General features: G+C 47.1%; 1 protein-coding gene across 1 annotated transcript in view; it reads left to right on the plus strand.

Moving 5' to 3' along the window:
• The first annotated feature begins 1,959 nt into the window (after window positions 1-1,959).
• Window positions 1,960-19,310, plus strand: part of LOC128718993 (uncharacterized) — a 48,021-nt gene continuing 30,670 nt past the window's right edge. Inside the window, exon 1 of the mRNA XM_053812614.1 lies at window positions 1,960-2,979. Coding sequence (XP_053668589.1) covers window positions 1,960-2,979 — 1,020 coding nt within the window. The remainder of the gene's footprint in view (window positions 2,980-19,310) is intronic.

Below are 19,310 nucleotides of genomic sequence, written 5' to 3' on the forward strand. Positions count from 1 at the left end.
TGAAGGTCATAAAAACCTTTGGCACACAAATAGTGCTCTATTTACAGGGGTTTTCCAGCACAAGCGGAATAGTTGGAGCTATTTATGGATTCTTTTCAAATTGAACTGAAATGTGACAAAGTAAATCTTGAATTCTTTCCACTTAATGATAAAGTTCTCAATTAACACATATGCAAAGCTGAACGATCCCGAAAGTGTGAAGGATACCAGATCTACCTCCACGAAAAGAGTCTAGAAACGCCTCCAACTCTGTCACTTGAGCACCCCTGGAAAACCCTGTAAAATTGTGGCGCCTTTTTATGGTTGCAAAAAAAAAATGCGTTCAATTCGGACCATTCAGCCAACCAAGACCACCTGAAGCAACTACCCGAGCGCGTGCCAACGATTCGAGAACCGTGCGTCGAATGCGTATCTCGATGAGATGATCCCCTCTTGAGCGACTGCTAAAGCATAGGAGGGAACAAAAAAAAACAGCAAAAGCGGCAGGGAGGAAAAAAATCTAACTCCAACTGCCGGCAGCATGACAAGTCAATTAAACAACTAGAGTACGCAAATGGATCTCGATCTGGAATGGTGATTCCAGATCGACCTAGCAAAACCCGATCGTACTCGGTGATGGGGAGGGCGGGGGGCGAATTGCTTGCATACAAGGACGACCGTGGTTACGCTTCAGCAAGACCGGTATGGCGATGTGCGGAAGTAACGATTTGATTTGATGTGTTACTTACGCGACGAAAAAGGGGAACGGTTCGTAACAGCCGGCTGCAGCAGGTCTGACCTGAAAGTGGCGTTCAAGATTTAGGTCGTTGTCGTCGATCGCGGTCTGATTTCGTTGCCGTTCACTGACTCGAAAATGTCACCCATACAATTTACGGAGGTGATAGCATTTTTGTTTTCTTACGCTTTCACTTGCATTTTTCCCCCGTGTTACAATGAAAAGCTGATGAAAATTAAGTTTTCAATATGTCTATGAATAAGTAAAAAAAAGACTCCTCGATGAGAAACAACAACAAACAACGATTAGAGTTTGTAAGATCCACACAAACTACCCCATTTCGTGTGATCATCATCACAACCCCAAATGGACATGCTCGAGAAGGCAAAACAATCCGAATTAAAACCATTCATCCACCCACAAAGCCATTCTAGCCCGACAGTGAAAATTAAACCATAAAAACGCCACAGCTTCATTTCACAAGGCCCTCGCACTCATTATCTTATCATAATGGCATCGATAAACGGTGCGTTTTGACTAGTGTCCAAATGTTATCCCGCAAGATGGTTGGATGCGGCGTGTCTCGATAAGAATGGGGCGTGCGGATAAGAAAATGAAGGGCCTTTAACCCAAAACGTGTCTACAAACTGTCTGTTTTGCTTGTCTTTTTGCCCCGGTTCTTCCCAGTCCTTTTTCGCCATCGCTCCTAATCTGGCCATGATCCACAAAATCTACAGTGCCGTTTCTCATCGTCATCATCATCATAATTTTTAACAGCCAAGACTAACCTATAATTTTGTTCTCTATTTACCTTTTTTTCCACCCGTTCATTTCACAGAACCCACCGTCACTCCTTGGAACGTCACCGTGGAAATTGCACCATTTGCTCGATCTTTCTCCATCATCTGGATCTGGAGGGCGGTAAAACCCGATTTAAGATACGGAGCCGTTTTCATTATTTCACCACCCTCCCCCCAGTCCCGGGCCCAACTCCATCGTGAGACAATGTGGAACTGCTGTTAAGCCGCTAGTGACTTCGTGCCCGTGTGTGTCTAACGTCACCTTTCAACTTTTTGCGCTAAAAACTGCACCCATAAAACGATTTCCTCTCGCTCGCAACCGTTGCCGCTGCTGGCTGGAATATAATTAGCCGTTGTCGTGAAAAGTGTCATTCCGGGTTTGCGCATCCACTGCTTCAGATCCGCATCTCGTGATCCGCATCCCAAAGAAATCCCCGCTGCGCAATGGTGACCTGTCAAAAGTGGTTGGTGCTGCTGCAGCTGCTCGTGGTGGGAACGCTCGCGATACCATCGCCAAGCAGCGCGAAGGCCCGGCAGTCGGAATCGGAGGATGCACCGACCGTGCGGCTCGACTCCGACACCGGTGACGATCGTGAGCTGAAGAGCGATGATGACGGGTACGATTTCCTCTCGATCGATCAACTCTTCCTCAACAATCCACAGTATCGGCAGCTGATCAGCGATCTGCAGGCGCACACGTTCGGTAGCAACTGGCGCCGGAAGCGTGACGTCGCAGAACACGAGCTGCCCGACGCGTTTCGCGGCGAAGAAGCGCTCAGCACGCCGCGTGCGTCCACCGTCCCGACAACGACCGCGGGAACGTCGACGGTGGCCGTTTCTTCCAGCACCGCGACCGAAACACTCGTGACCGATGTGGCATCAAACCGAGACATCACGTCCGCTTCAACCACTTCCGATCTGCCCAAGGCGGCCGCACTAACCAGCACGCCCACCAAGCCGAAGGAATCGCTCAAGGAAGTAACGAAACCATCCACGGCCAGTTCTGTCAGCGTGACTAGTAGCAGCAGCAGCAGCAGCACTACAACCACAACAACGGCCACCTCTACCTCCAACCGGGGAAGCTCCACCGTTGCCACCAGTGCCGCTTACGGATCGTCCGGATCGACGGAGTCTTCTGTCGGTCGTAACACTACAGTCGAGTTGACTACGGCGGCGGCACCGATTCGTGCCAGTACGCCACGCCGTCTGTCGCACAAAAACAGCTCGAACAAAAACAAGAACAAGCTATCGGCCGCGGCGGCCGCAGCACAGGCAGCAGCCAGCAAACCCACCACCACTGCGAGCGTCGGACCGAGCACGGTCAACGTGAACAAGGTCAGTGTAAGCAGCAATGCCGTGGCCAGCAGTAGCAACCAGATCTCGCAGCAAACATCGCCGGCTGTAGCGATACCGGCCACCGAAAACGGAACCATCGCCGGACCGGTCGGGAACAATAAAGATAAGGTAGGTCTTCGATGAGATGGCAATTTTTGTTTTGTTTTCCAGCATCTTTAAACGATCAGGGGGGAAAAAACACATTGCTAAATATTCGGTGACCCATCAAGGAACGCGATACGCGGTGGTCTATTAGAGGGAATGCGACAAATTCGTTTAAAATTGTAACCTAATTTTTCCCATCTTCTTTAAGTTTTCAACGACCGAATGGTCCAGAATCGAACCAAACTAGACCGACTGGAAACTTCATAAACGTTCCCGCGCTCTAGAAATGTTCGTGAGCTGTCGAAACGAGAACGAATCACACACACACAAAAACTGCTCAAATGACGCGACAGGTCAATCCGTAAACGGGACAAGTCGTTGTGGTTCTCACCACGTGTAAAACCTTCCCAGCAAAGCAGCTGGGTTCTGGTACGCGCCACTGCTACGAGCCAACAGGTCCACCGCTCTTTATTGACCCGGGAAGAGCTATGCAAACCTAACCTCAATAACGGCGTGACAGTTCGAGTTCTAAATCCACACCATTGCGCAATGGCTAAAGTACCCCCATAAAACTGGTACATTTTAACCTGCGCCGAGAGCAAATTATTGCAAAACAATCCCCAATTCATTCTCACCCCTAACGATGGCGAAGAACAACTTAAAGCACTTTAACCGTACGCTGCCGGCTGCCATAAAGCGTCTAATGAATTGCAACATCATTAAGCGGGGCTGGTTAAAATTTAGAACAAATCAGCAGCCAGCTCACCTATATCTATTCTCGGGTACGCAAAAAAGTAGGTTGGTCCCGTGCACTATGCCTGGGGGAATGGGATTAAATTTATGATCCCCACGCCGATTCATTCCGATGAAAGTTGTACTCTTGGTGCGTCGGGGCAACATTCTTCTTGCACACACTCACCCACAAACAGAGGGATGCGGCGGCAGCTTGTTTGCCGGTAAGTGCGTTTATTTTTGCAAAGCCCCCATTTAAGCCCACAAAACAAACAGACCAACAACAGAAACAACCAAACCCGACCGGATAGTCTGGACTGGGCACGGGACCATCTAAAACTAGCTGTGTCAAGGGGTGGAAGATGAAATGCGGGAAGCCACCTGGCTAACTGCACAACCACGTTTCGGTTCCCCCCGTCCGTGTACCGTACCCGGGTTTGTGGCTTTCTACGCGCCGCAATCGTCGTCCGCTTCCACCTCGTTAGCTCAGCATATCGAACGGTTCCTTAACGGTTCATGCAAGCGAATGAATCGCTGCCGAAACGAACGGGCACCGTGCTCAACGCAAGTGGACGCCTTTGGACGGTTGCATTAAGATAAAGCGAGCCTGCCTTGTCGGTTCCTTGTTTTGGACCGCTCCACTGCTTGGCAAACGTTGCCTGGGACACTGGAACTCACTCACCATCCCTCCGAGCTGTCCCGATGCAGGAGGGAATTAATCAAGAAGCTATCCCAAAAGGCTAGCAGAACACTTCCTCGAGCAGAACAGCTCCATTACGGCGAATATTGACCACGAGCTAAAGAAAGTGCCGCCATCACGCGATCCGCTTTGCAGCGATCAACGATACGCTAATTAATCGACCGCCTTTACCGGGGCGTCCCGATGCATGTTAGGATCGGAACGGAGGTGGGCAGATAAATCTTCAATGACTTCAATCTGTTGAGCATGCGCGCAGCAGAACACATCAATCGCCATGATCTATTGAATCGTTATCGCCCTGGCCGTATCGGGCCGTCCCGATGGATGTTAGACGCTAGCAACAGGCCACACTACCCCCGGGGTGTGACTGTGTAGCATTGTGCAACCGGGCCGAAGCGAATGTCTTCCGCATGCAGATCTTTACGAGTGCAGACACAAGTACCAGCAGACGGAAACGATTGTCGAGCGATAATGAGCCGTAGGCGGGTCTTGGTTTGTGAAGTTCGCCTCGTCGGAGCGCGATCGTGCAATTTTGCTCTAGAACGCTGGCCGAGTTCTTGACGGTGACGAGATTTACGAGGCTGAGACTGTTACTCGGGTCGCCGTAATTTGTACAACGCGCGCTGTCGTTCGTCCCAGCGGTTGAGTTTCTGCGGCACCGTTAGGTTGTGGTCATTGCTGACAGTATGCTGGGCAAGATGCCTTGCTTTGCGGAGGAAATTGTGTCACTCCGTCACAGGGCCGGAACCGGCCTAGTAGTACCGTCTGCTACGCTAAAGGGTCTTTATGCAAAACGGGCTTGACGCATAACCGCAACCGTGGAACGATGCTTTCCTCCGCTTTATCAGTGTTGTCCAGGGGGAAAGAACCTTCTGACGAGTGGGCCGAAGAATGTGAACAGTTAGCGGCGGTTTCAGGCATGCCGGGGAGCTAAGTTTGTTGGGCTAGGTCAACAACAAGCTCGTAAAATCATTAGCTCCTGCAGTCTATTCTATGCTGCCGCGTAAACAGAGCACGGAAGGCATTACGTAATCTTTAATTATGCTCTCCATAGCATCAGAACTTTATTGCTCGATGACCAATGTGTCAGTTTTATATACATTCCGTGGGCTAATATTGAACTGCTTATTAAAGGTGTTTTTTGTGGATATCTAAAATAATATTCTCTGTATTATATGTGAAGAATAACTCGAAGTTCCCCTCAATATTTGATTCCAATGACATATCTTCTTATCCGACACTAACAACTTTTATGATCTTCTTAACAAAAGGCAATATTCTACAAGCGGTGAAGCAATCAAAAGTAACAAAAAGACCGTTAGCTCACTAAACGTCCAGCGAGGCACCCTTCAAATTTTGAAATGTTATTCGCCAGTCAGAACTCGCCAGGATGTTTTGCTCTCCAATTTTAGAAAACTACAATGCATTACAATTATTTTGACCCCTTTTCAGCCAAGATTTCTAAACCTTCTAACCACTATGAAATTGGATGATGTTTCTATTGTCCAATCGGTACATCTTGCCTTCATATCGCTGTCAAATCACCTAGCTCTTTTCTCTCCCATGGGTTCTTATTCGACACCTCCCATTCGATTCACCTGCTTCCTGCCAGCTTGGCAAAATCTTGCCAGAATATTATCTCGCAAGCTGTGAATTTTGCTGTCCAATTATCGCCCACCGACTCCGGCAAGGACAGCAAGCAAAGTGATGTGTAAACAAACGAAGCCAATCATTCCGGTGGGGTTTTCCGCCCTTGGGAGGCAATTGGATTGGAACTAGGTGAGGATAGTACGCATTTCGCGAACCGTTCGCGCTGGTGTTCGCTTCCCGCGCGAAGGGAGGAAGTGTAATTGACTGGCACTGACGGAGTGTAGAATCATTTCAACTCCCGAACGGATTCCGACAGAATGAAGAATGACCCAAACCGTACCATTCGTGGTGTCTGCGGTTGTGGTGATCACCTTCACAGCCTACGGTACCACCTAATTGGATAATGATCGGGTAGCCACCGGAGAAGCCTTCTGGTGGATCCAGCGAAAGAATCACATTAGATCTACAGGCCCAACGGCTGGGTCCACATTTAGTGCCATTTGTTCAGAAGTTCAGCATAGCCTGCTGGAGTAGGTAAAATCGACTTCTCCTCTGCAAGCGCTCCATTGGCGATGGTTTCGAAATTAAGCCGTTCCCCTTTGTCCGCTTCGGGAGATACCGGGATACGCTACGAATTAAATTTAATTAAACAAAATTGGATGATCTAATCAAACGTGTACCGTCGCATCATCTCTACCGCTGGGACTAGCGGACCGGCAGCTAATCAACGTCCAATACCGTAGCGTCCATTCCGTTGCGTACGATGTAATCTAGCCAACCGGAACAGCGCCGGACGGGTCGCTTATATGCTCATCAACGCATGTGCTTACAACCATCTCCAATATCAATGAAGCAAACCGCAGCTGCCCGAGACACTGCATCCACACGTGATCGGCACGCAGTGTAAGTAGCCCTCGGGCAATCGGACACCCGGAGATCTTCGGTGTCTGATATCGATCAGCTTGAAGCTACAGTTAACTAGGCACAGTGACAGTTCACGCCCCGTTTTGGCATCGCATTTCCGGTTAATACTTCGATACCGAAACCACGGGCTCTGTGCTCTGTGTTCCAGCGTTTCCACCACGAACGCCCGGTGGTTCGTAGTTCCGCCCGTAAAGACAACTGGAACGTTGGCACCGTTTCGGTAGCGTCTCTCACGGGCCCGGCTTCAGGTGATGGCGCTGCTTTTTTCGATGTCGATTCCTGCCTGCTACAACGCTGACACACTTCACACGCCACGGAGGTTGAGCATAAAATTTAACGTTTATCATAAACGCCCTTTCGTGGTGCACTCTCCCAAACGGGGAAGTGCCGTCGCTTTGTCGTGTCCCAAACACCACGCCGTAATGGTGGCTCGTGCATGAGCGATTGCAAGCAACAAGGGCCGCTGCAGAACGAAGTGTGCACGATCCAGTTTTATGACGATTACGGTCCATCAAAATCACACTCTTTTAATTATTTCATTTTGTACGGGTCCTCCGTCAGTTGGGGAGCGTTTGTGAGTAGCGTTTTGTGTGATCCGGGAATGGACAACGAGGGCACCGAAAGAAGCGATAAAATGTACATTCACATGGTACTGTTCTGTGATGTGCTTACGTTCTTTGCCTCGCTGCATAGACGATCCATCGCTTCACTTAACCTTTATTGTTTACCTATTCTCATCCGCACTGAGCATGGGAGGCAGTGCAATGTTGTTGTAATTCAAAAATGTTGTTGGCTGTTGGATGCGGAATGTAAACTTTCTTACATAACATGTTTAAAAGCGTTGCGTAATGGACAACAGCAACGAAAGACTGCATCTCTTTCGGTGTAAAAATAGCAATCGCAGGTCCATCATTTTCTATTTCTCGTCCAATGAATGAGATTACGATCAGTACATTACCACTAAGCTAGTAATTGATGTACATAAATCGAATTGATCGGCACGACCGCACACACTTGGATCGAAACTAGCAGTACCCTTAGATGGCTTCATCCTGAATGATTTCTGACAGCCTCCGCTGGGGCAAGGTGAGCTCCCGTTCTGTTCGATTCGAAGGTCGAATCCCTTTCCTCGTCAGCGCATCCATTCGTAGAACGAAAGATCCACCCCGTGATCGAAACCACCAACGAACCGGTCCAGTCGGATCCAGTTTCGCGTGCCTGGCTGCTTCACTCGTTACATCGATGCGCATCCACAGCGCAAGCTTGCAGCTGATGTAGAGCTGTCGGTTGTAACAAATGTTTACCGATGTGCCGTTTGCGGACGGGTTTACGCAGGCTTCCGACCGGGTGATCGACATACCACCGGCCGGTCGGTGCAACGTGCCGGCATCCCCCGGCCACTAATAGTCTTCAAACCTGCAAATTAATGTGCTTGCGGCTAGATGATGAACGACCGGCTGCCCGATTCATTCTAACTTCCATTTTCACCGCGGAAGGAAAAGAAAAACTGCTCTGGAAGGGCAGCATTATCACCCGATAGAGTGGATAGAACCACTTGCCCGTTCTTTGTAAAAGCTGGTTTCTGCAGATTGTGAATGAGAGTTTAAAGAACCTTTCTGATTCCGCGGGACAAGTTGACACTTGTTGATTCTAACAAAAAAAAAAAGAACGCAGGAAAGAACAAAATACCTGATAAATGCAATTTTCTCTTGAACCAGGCTACAAATACTTGAGAAGAAAAGGAATGTTCTATCTGCACCGGCCGACACGTTGTAAAGCTTCGGCTGTCATTCAACGAGTGTTAACGTTTTGTTTTTACTGCTTACGCTAGGCAAGCGGTATCTTTTCGTCCAGACTGTTCCAGACTATTTCCAGGCAGCAGCAAATATCAACGATGGAAAAATTGATTTTCCCGTCCCACACACCGATGTACAACCAGCAGCTGACATATTAATGGGTGCTTTGGATTGATTTTTGCAGGAATTTTAATGCCGCCCGTATTCGAAAGCATTCTTCCGTGATAGATTTCCTTTCATCCTAAGCTTTCCCGAGAAACGTTATGATTAGCAATTCAAATGGCAATGGTACGCTCGGGACCGGGATCCTCATTTCTGCCAATAATTATTCAAACTGCAATGAGATTCCGAGCTGCGATCGTATGAAGATGAAGCAAGGATGGAAATGTTTTTTTCACTAGCGCTCCCACCACGTCGATGGTGGGGGTTCAAACACAGATGATAGGACGATCGCGTCACAGGCGAAACTGACCAGGGAAACGATGATAATGGTAATAATAACCGTGCTAGGGACGGATGATTTATGTTTATCTACAGCATAACCGTTCGAAACGGCCTACTACTACTTATCTTACGGCGACGAGAGCACATCGCGCCCGCTCTCACCACTCGCACACCACCTTCAATCCGCGTTGCGATCGATTAACCCACGGATGACACGCCATGTTCGTCACCTTCGCCTCATTGAAGTCCTTCGCTACGCAATCTTCGATCGCTACCAACCCGCAAGTGTCGCGAAAAGGGGTTTATGGCGAAGTATAAATAGAAGAAAAAAAAACGTATCACCTCTAAATGATACGCGCTGTACGATGCTTATCCTCTGTCACACAGCCAGGCGCGAAATGGAACGTTTCTCGTACACGATCTCGTACAGTTTCGTACCTCGGTCGCGTTATTAACGTTACTCGGCGATTGAAATTAAACCTTAATGATGATTGTTAGTGCCGGTGTGGACAAATGATGAGAACCATTTCTGTCGCATTGCATTATTGGGCGAGGTTCGTCTACATTTCCCAACGATCGGCAGGTTAATGTCGACCTTTTGGTTCACACCTTTGTGGTTTTCGCTTGCTGTGTCGAGATGTACGCCTAAAGTACGTTCACGTCAATGGTAGCCCAAGCAAAAAGTACACACCTAATGATGACAGTTTCAGTACAGAGATGTTCCAAAAGGGGGTTTTTTCTCCTCCAGAAGATCATCAAGAATTCGTAGATCATTTCCTACGCATCCGTTCTGGAAGAACACTGCACAGAACAAATGAATTATCATCGTCTTTACCACTCACTGGTCCAATCTTTCAATCCACGAATGTACTGTTGGTAATTCAAGTGTGAGATGAAGCGGATGTTCTAGGCTCCATCCATTTAACTCACCGGATGATCGTAATTCGTTGACAATTCTCTCACTACCGTTTTTTTTTATTTTTCTCGCGAAAAAAAAAGCTTTATGCTACTGTCGAAAGCAACAAACCAAATGCCACTTTTATGGCACAATACTGCTCTGAAGGGGTTTTCCCACCGGCATCCGCAGTGTGCCAACATTCAAGCAACCGGAAGCATTCTTAACTACGCTTTCGCTCCGTACCCGTGAGATAGTGTTTTCCTGCGCTTAGACAAAACGTCCAGGAATTGCACAACTTTCTTGGGAAATGTGCCGAAAAAGAAAAACCACACATCCACAGCTCCACTCTTGACGTTACGTCAATAGAATAAAAACGTAGCGGTAACGAACGATTGGCTCACCAAGGCCATTGTGGTGCGATTCGTGGGGCCATGTGTACCATTAAACTGTTGACCCATAAAAGGGATTCAACAACAGCTGGAACTGCATGCGCCAGATAGGAACGGCAACCACGGCACAGCTACAGTCCACAATCGCACCAAAAAGAAAAGAAATAAATAAATAAATAACACAAACAAAAGCGTTCGTACCTCGTACCCCGGCTGGTTCCCCCCACCAATCACACCGCCTTTTGTGTTTTGGGATGGAACGGTAATTAAAATGAAATGCTCACTTCACAGAACGGTGATCAAAACTTTGGAGCCGCGAACGCCCGGGAAAACATTCTTGATGCGTTAATGGTCGTAGAAAAATCCGTTCCAAAACCACATCACAAGATAGCTGACCCAAACAACCGAATCGAAATTGTTGTGAGCGCTCGCGAAAGGCTTGCGTCGTGTCAGAACGGTGAAAGATTGTGGCTTTTGCGAGTGGTGGCCAACGCAGCCGCTATTGTTTTCGCGAGCGGGATAAATATTTAGCGGAGACCGTGGCAGATTGGCAACCACTGCGAATCAAACCGACCGTACGTACGCAGAACAATTATTATTACCACACTTCTTCCGCGAGACCCGAACCGAACCGATTAGGGTGATTAAAATTGGGGTCAGTTTCTGGTGGTCGACTTCGGGGCCGCGATCCGTTACGCTACCTTCCTTCCCGACCGTCGGGGAGGGGATCGTTCGTCACCGTTTACGGTTTTGGGGCAGTGGGCAGCCAGCCACGAAATCAACCTTGCCACCACGTAGGACTCATAAATCTGACCTCATAAAACATTATTAATATGCTGTTAGGGTTTGTTTCGGGGAGCTGTTGTTTTTTTCACGCTTCTCCTTTTTTCTCACATTTTCCTCTATTTTCAACCATAACAAATTTACAACTTAGCCTTACGGGTGTGAAGAAAATGAATGAAAAGAATTCGCAGCGATTTCGTACATTACTGGGAAACAAGCGACGAACCCTGTATTGGAAGTGCTTCCAAAGCGAGCGCATCTTGTGGCCTGTATATTGCATGCTGCTCTCCAAGCAAAGGCTAGTAAGGCAATTTAAATCCATTCATTTCCACATGTGTATTCCGCCGATTTGGTTGCAAAAAATTCGCCAACGAGAAACGGACCACATTTGAAACGCACATCAATTCACATGACACGCGTCCGTTAAATCTCGCTCGCAGACGAGCTCAGAACCGTTCTCTGGTATGCGCAAGACTACAAAGCAGAAACGGAACTGGTGAATGTTCAATTCATGTCGGAACTAATGCAACGCGTCTACAATCTATGCGCATCTGATCAACTCCGTTCCCATCTCCCAATCTTCGCCTCTGCACAAGATCTGCTGACCACGGGAAAGCCCCCCCCCCCTCATAAACACTTGATGAAACCGAAACGCAAACGTAACGTAATTGAGTCATGAAAAAATGTAAACCTCTTCCGTTTTGTTGATTTTGCTGCCCTTCATCCCGTCGGTCCACTCCTCGTGCCCTGATGTTCTGAGCTATCACGTTCTTGTGCACGAAACGAAAGATTTTCCCGTTGCACACACTGGGGAATAGGTTTTTGGGTCAATTTATCCAAACATACACACACACACATGCACTGCACGAATTCCCTTCCACACTAAATCCGAACTGCTTGCTTTCCTAACTGTGTAGTGATTATCGTTTTAATCACCACTCTACAAATTAACGGTCCCAGCGCACGGGTGATACAACCCTTAGCCGATGCTGAAGACCGTCTTCCAGCTGAATGCACCTGGTGAGAACCCAACGCTAGGGAGAAAGAAGACAAATATTTCGATTACGATTGCTTCAACAGTTCCACCGCTGAGTTGGCACCAATTTTTACGGTGAATTAGCATAAAATATCAACCGAAGGTCAAATGAAAGCCGAAGGAAAGAGTTTCGCTACGGTTTGTGTACGATCTTTGGTCAGTCTTAGTAAGGGTTTGAAGGTACAACGATACCACCATTATAACCCGTTATCTACCGCATCTCGCGCGGTGATCCTTCGATTGAAGGTCCACCATACAATAGCAGGGATAACGATCATGCTGGAGTGTTGCGTGTTTTGTATGATCCCGACAGCGAGCCATGCTGTGTCACGGCACGGTCAAACTGATGCATAATCTAAAGCATTTTAAACGATTTATATGCACCGAATGTCTTGTTTTCCCGGAACAGGCAACCCTTCGGACCCTTGAATTATCGCACGAAATTGATCATATCAATAGCGACTACACCCGATCATGCTCTCTCCATATAGAGTCGATTCATGTTTGTGCATTTCCCACAAACGTTTGCAAGTTAGAGAAAATGTTATGATTGGTTGGAATGGAAAAAAAGCAACCCCCACGTTCGGGCCCTGCTGGCCATTGTTGCACTACGCGAACCGTGGCGACCAAACAATCTAATGACCTGATTAGCGGTCAACGGGGTTTTTGGTTTAGAAATTCTGCCATTTTACCATATCTTCATATCTTCATCGCACGGACCATCCATTTTCCACTTCGCGGTTCATTTGAGACAAAGTACCATCAGCTTTCCAACCCCCCCGTAGCGAATGGAGGTGATTGTGGGGTTGGTCTCCCCCCCCCCCCCCCTCCTCCACATTGCGAACACCTCCACGATGGTGGGCGGGAAAAGTGGAAAAATGATATTTCGAATGCGTTTGATAAGTAAGCATCGGTTTGGTAGTGAAAGTGTATCGCCTGCTCGGAGCATGAATTTGTGATCTAGTTTGCTCGTTTCAATTGAACATTCAGTACCGTATGCAACGATCAACCTACCATTGCTTTCAGTTGCGGTAAGGCAATACGGGCTATGTTTAAATACGCAGCAGTTACATAGGAGTTGGTGCAAAGAATTAACTTTCAATAACGAATTCTGGAGCTCCATCTCTATGTCGTAGAAAGTTCCACAACGTTCTAGAACAATTTGTAACCATTAGACCAACCATTAACTGATGTCAGCAAGTAAACACACCACGAAAGCGTTCTACCGGTCTGCACATAAATCTCATTACTCTGTTTTTACCTCATTCGTGACGGATACCAGAAGATACCAGAAGATCAATCGGAAGCAATTTCACGCTATCGTTGATCAGTGTTGCTACAAACATTCTTTCACCATCTAAAGTGAAGATGACGGTGGAGAGTTCAGAAGCAAAAGTATACAGACACTCACACACACCTCCCCGTAACGATGCAAATTATCGGAATTTATCGGGTTCAACCCAGAACAAACAGAGCCAAATCGCCGTTTGATCATCAAGAATACACAATAAACGAAGCACTGCCCGGTGGGTAGGAGATCAGCTTCCGAAAAAACAGCATCATCATCGTTCAGGACGATAACCTCTGCACCGGTGGTTAGCACTGATCGTACCGTTTCTGCTCACCAATCAATTAATTAGCCTGAGTTCATTTGCCTACGGATTCCTTAACCTGTGGTCCGACACCGCAAAGTTCAGCGCGTTCGCACTCGAACTCGTAATGGGTATTGGCAAAATAAGGCAAAAATCCTTGAAGAAATACTACAGCAGTACGAAGGCAATAAACGTTTGCAATGTTTTGGAACCCTTAACGTTACAACCCCAAAAAAAAAGGTTCCACCAATTCAGCGTTTTTATTTTACCCACAATGAAACGTTAGCAGTTTATCTTGTCAGAATTCGACTACCGGACAGAGCAATCAGCGCAAAAGGCGCTACCGAAGTGCGGCCTCTGCCCACAATATCCAATAGCTCCATCGAATGGAAAGCGAACGTTTTCTGATAGCTTTCGCATCTGCTTTGGATTGATTTACGATCGAAAGCAAACCAGACACGGAATTCGCATCGCACACCACCGGCCAGATCCTTTGGCAGGCGGTGTTAAAAATTATCATAAACACAATGCAAAACGCCAAACCATCCACCGGTCAGCCGTCGACCTATTGAGATGTCGAAACGATGAACCATCCGAGACGTGTAGACGTGGTACGGCTTCCACGTCGAAATTCGCCAGCGTGGGTTGGCAAACGCTTCCGTGATGCCAAAAACTCCGTGACTGAACTTTGGAATAGCAGCTTCAACTTCATCCCGCCTTGTGCTCGCTATTCGCAATGCACGGAACGCGTTCCGTGGAAGGCAGGGAAACAACATCCAAACCAAACCGCTTCGCTTTCGGCACGCCTGGTAACGCTTGGCCGATGCTAAACAAGTCTCACTCTTCCGCGCTCGCTTTGGACAGGTGAAAAATCAATCGGCTAATTTATTGCCCCGTTCAATATGCCAAGTGCGGCATGCTCTCACTTTCGTTCTTCGCCCGCCGGGGCGATCTGTTTTTTTTTTTCTTCCCGTTTAGCAATAATGCCGGTATGTGTATCGGCGCATCGCATCAGTTTTCTGCCGTACAGTTTTGCCGCAATCGACAGAGGACCACCTGTTAAGCCGGCGAGTCTGACCCAACCCGATTGATGATCGGGCGGCTAATGGACCGATCGATGGGGGGGGTGGGTCATAGATTGCGATAAGCGCACTTTCCGATAATCATCGCACCACGCACACACACACCGATCACCATTAACTGCTGCGAAAAGCGTTTGGGCGCTGCTTGGGCCATTCAATCGAAAGCTGCTGCAAAGTAAAAGCACCAGATTGGACGAGGTAAAAGATTTTCCGCCAAGTTTCACTTTCACGCTGCGCGCGTCCCAGCCTTCCGGTTGTGATGCGTGTTCTGCAACGAAAGATAGCAACTAGTTTTTGGGGTTTCTTTTTTTTCTACATACTTATGGTGCTGCTGTTTGCACTTTGATGAGGAACCCGATTTAGCACACCCGCGTGGTCAAAGTGTTTTAGACATATTTCCATTTTCTCCGCAAAAGGCGAACATTTCGCTCGGCAGGCGTACGATATCGATCGCTGCATCGAAACGATCGGTACGTATTCGGGCATTTCTGGTCAATTAACGGCAACAATCACTGTTTGCTACAGTGGAGTGCAACATAATTGACCCGAATGATGATCGTTCAGCTGTACGCGCTAGAAATAACGAATATTGATAGTGAAAAAATTATGCTCCGATCGTCTTGATTAATCATTTCACTTTAACAATTATGCAAATCACAACAATCGTTGGGTAGCGTGCGATCACCATCACTATCGGGCGTATGGATTACAGTTGAGTGGAAAATGAATATTAATTACACAGCTCTGCTCAAAACAATTGCGAGAATTCCGGAGAGAAATTTCGTATATTCTAGTTAAATAACTGGAAAATTTCAACGTACAAATTCAGTTTGAATCGGTTCAATAAATTTAAATATGATCGTGACAAATAGTTGCTGTACTCGAAGCACTCTTAAGATTCTCTCCACTGTGCATCTTCAATGTGAGCATGAAAGTGTTTCAAATTAAACATTAAACACGAACCAAAACACAGACCAAGCTCAAGATTCCTTCCGTAAAACAGAGCAATTCGCGTAAAGAAATTCACCGCTCTTCTTCAGCTATTCATATGCGGCACAGTGCAATGGACCGGTCAATCCAACGGGATAGGGAATTCGGAATGCTCCATGCGCTCGGTGGCTCCACGCTTCTAACCACCCATCGCCACATCACCAACTTCCATTGATTGATTGTATGACTGTGGGCGATTATCATTAAATTCAACCGCCTCGCAACGCTGCCACCGTCGACGATTGGCGCCAAAAGACTTCAACGATCGCACAAGCGACGAGGAAGTCATCTTCCCGGCCACATGTCTTGACGCTCGCGCACCGATAGCGCGGCCAATAATACGAGTGTTATTTTGCTACTCTCCACGTACCACTTTCGCCTGTTTCTATCCACTCCCACCTGCGCCACCTGTCCTCCTCCCCGGGCAGCAACGCCCTTGCGTGCGTACTTGCGTGGTTGAAGGTACTCCGATGGAAGTACTGTTAGGTTTATTGTTCAACCGGTTGATGCTGATGCCGGGTATCGTCGTCGAAGAACATGTGGTCCCTTTGGAGATGAAGGAGGAAAAAAAAAACACCAGGAACAACAAAACGATGAATCAAAAGGCAACGCAAAAACTAACACTACCAGCAGCATAATCGCCGATAGCATGTTGCCGATACAGGACCCATCACCCGTTGGCCCACGGTTGCCAAGACAGTGGGAAGTGGTTTCCGGAAAGGGAACAAGTTTAATGAAATTTATCTATTAACAAGCTATAATTCAGTTAGCCGTTGTGGTTCAGTCCGGCTCTCACTATCCATCGGTTCGGATTGAGATGGTTTACCACAAACGGGCGCCTCGAAACGCGTTGGACACGCGTAGTACAATCATCAGGGCAACGAGCGATGGTTGCGACCCGCTGTGGGCCACACTCATTACTGTTCAGCGGAGACCGATTTAGATTAAATGGTTGGTTTTGTTTTTCCTCTCCCTTTTTGAGCCACTCACTTTGATCCCTTGCGGGGGTGATCATATTTCTTACCCTTTTGGGAGGGATTTCAATGCGAAGACTAGAATAAAAAATTAGGATTCCTTCGCATTCGAAAACGTTACTACCGAACTCCGAACTGCAACCTGTCCCAACACAAAAAAAAAACCATTTCCCGACGAAAAGAAAAACAATATTTCTCCTCTCAACTTGCAGCGGGTATTCGACCGCATTGATCGGCTGTACAGATTTCGATCGTAATTGTCTCGGTAACCGTGCGCATCGGGGTATTGAAGCCATCGCGATGCCAGAGCCCGGTAAGGATGATGGGGATGATGAGATCATTAGCACCTTTCTCTCGATTTTCTTGGGGCAGCTTTCCATCAGCGGCTGTATTGTTGGATTTATCCGGACAACCGGGCGAGGGACCTCGCAAGGCAGTGGAAACGGTGGCCGGACAACCCCCGACCGGCCAACGCGCATAAACCACGAAAACATAATGTGTTGATGGTCTGCATGGCCGGGGATTGGCATCAAATTTTTCAGCTGAAACCCCCCTGCAAACCAAAGCAGCCCCGCGGTTTGGCTCGGTTGATTGGGGAGCGAGCGAGAGAAAAAACATAAAACAGCTCATAAATATAGCACAAACCTAGTTCCTGGCTACCTTAGCAGCCGCTAACGATGCATTTTTCCCGTTCAAACGCTTCTCCGCGTGAAAATGGGTAAATGTGACGGCCTATTTTTTTGGAGCTACAATGGAACATTTTATCTCGCAGAGAGGCACAATTGGGGAATGTAAAAATGGTGTGCGCCGACGGGCTTGAAAAAAAAGGATCATTTCAACGAGATCAGCAATGATCGTATGTCAGACGGAAACCAATTTTAAGGATGTGAGCGTTTGAATGGGAAAGGGTTTTGAAGCTAATCGATCAATGGACTATTTTTACAAGCGAACCAAAGACTAAAGTATGGAAGCGTACCCAAGAAGACACTGAGAGACACAAGTCATCCAACAAAATAGAGGAGTTGTAAGTCTTGCAGAAATTACCTTTATAATAATTTCTTGCAGGTTTAATATAATGATTTAATTTTTTATGTTATCACCAACAACAAGAAGATTTAAATTTAGGATTTTAGGAAAACATAATTGACAACACCTAAATTGCATAGAATAGACTGAAATGTTCATATGGTACTATAATTAACTATAGCAAATGAAATTTGAATGAAAATCGGTCAACGATAATATCCAAGCAATCGGTGAAATTTCGACTTTTTGGTAGAACTCGGCAAAAACATACTCAGAATATGTGCAATGCATTCTTAATTATTGCGAAGGAGTGTTTCAATGGAAAAAAACCCCGCTCTTTACGGTTTAGACACCAAATTAAATTTACCTCTACTTGAATTATTTGCAACTGTTTATGCAAAAATGGGAGAGGAAGAACAGTTTATGCATCAACAGAGAAAACGTTACTTATATCAGAAAAAAAGTTACTAACCCCACAAATTTGTAAGCTTTATCGGGCTGCAGCTAATTATTCTATTAAATTTAAAAATTCCGTAATTGCCGGAAAGTGTAATCAAATACATGCTGATTAACACGCCCCATCATACATACCGCTTTAGATTACACTCGCCAACTAAACCGCACGGTAAGGGTGCCTTGTTAGCATCGTACCGCGCACCCATCAGCAACATGTTACCATCGCGTTGTACGTGATTAGGCGATTAGTTAGAATCGCTAAACCAAGAACCACTTTCCGTTTTCTTCCAAGAATAAGCACGGGAAGGGTTTTATCATGTTTTGCTGCACGTATAGCTTTGTACCTTTCAACCAGAGCTTTACTTCCCCCCGTTCCGAAATCCCTATCATTAGCACATTAGCATTCAAAGCGCACCGAAGGCTAGCTGCTGCGTGCGGCCGCTTACTTACATCAAACATTTTTCCGGTGCAGTATTTAATTTTCCTTTCACGCTTCCGTTTGTGCGTTGCGTGGAAAGGAAAAACGTAATCTACGCCACCACTTTAAATCTTCCTGCCATATTTCGCTGTCGTGTTTGTGATGCATTTCTTCCCTTGTTTTGCGCTTACCGCCGTGTACTGATGTTTCATTTTTATGTTTCCTTTTGCAGGTAAGCGATAGAAACGAAAGCAAAATCGATGCTTTCGCCTAACGCGACCTAACGCGGATGAAGTTTGCCGTGGTGGATGGGGATGGTGTGCTGGCGAGCGTAAGTAACAGAGATCAGCAACCAACGCAACCTCTCTGTAACTCGGGTGGCAGCGCTCGGGAAGTTATCCTCCGGCATGGACCAGGCGTAGTGTTCTAAGTCAAAGGAAACCATCATTAGCGAACACATAAACCGCCCACAAACCCCGAGACTTAAATCCCTAATCACTACACCCGCTCGGAGCACTCCACGTT

This window comes from Anopheles marshallii, chromosome 2 (assembly GCF_943734725.1).
Source record: "Anopheles marshallii chromosome 2, idAnoMarsDA_429_01, whole genome shotgun sequence".
Taxonomy (NCBI): domain Eukaryota; kingdom Metazoa; phylum Arthropoda; class Insecta; order Diptera; family Culicidae; genus Anopheles; species Anopheles marshallii.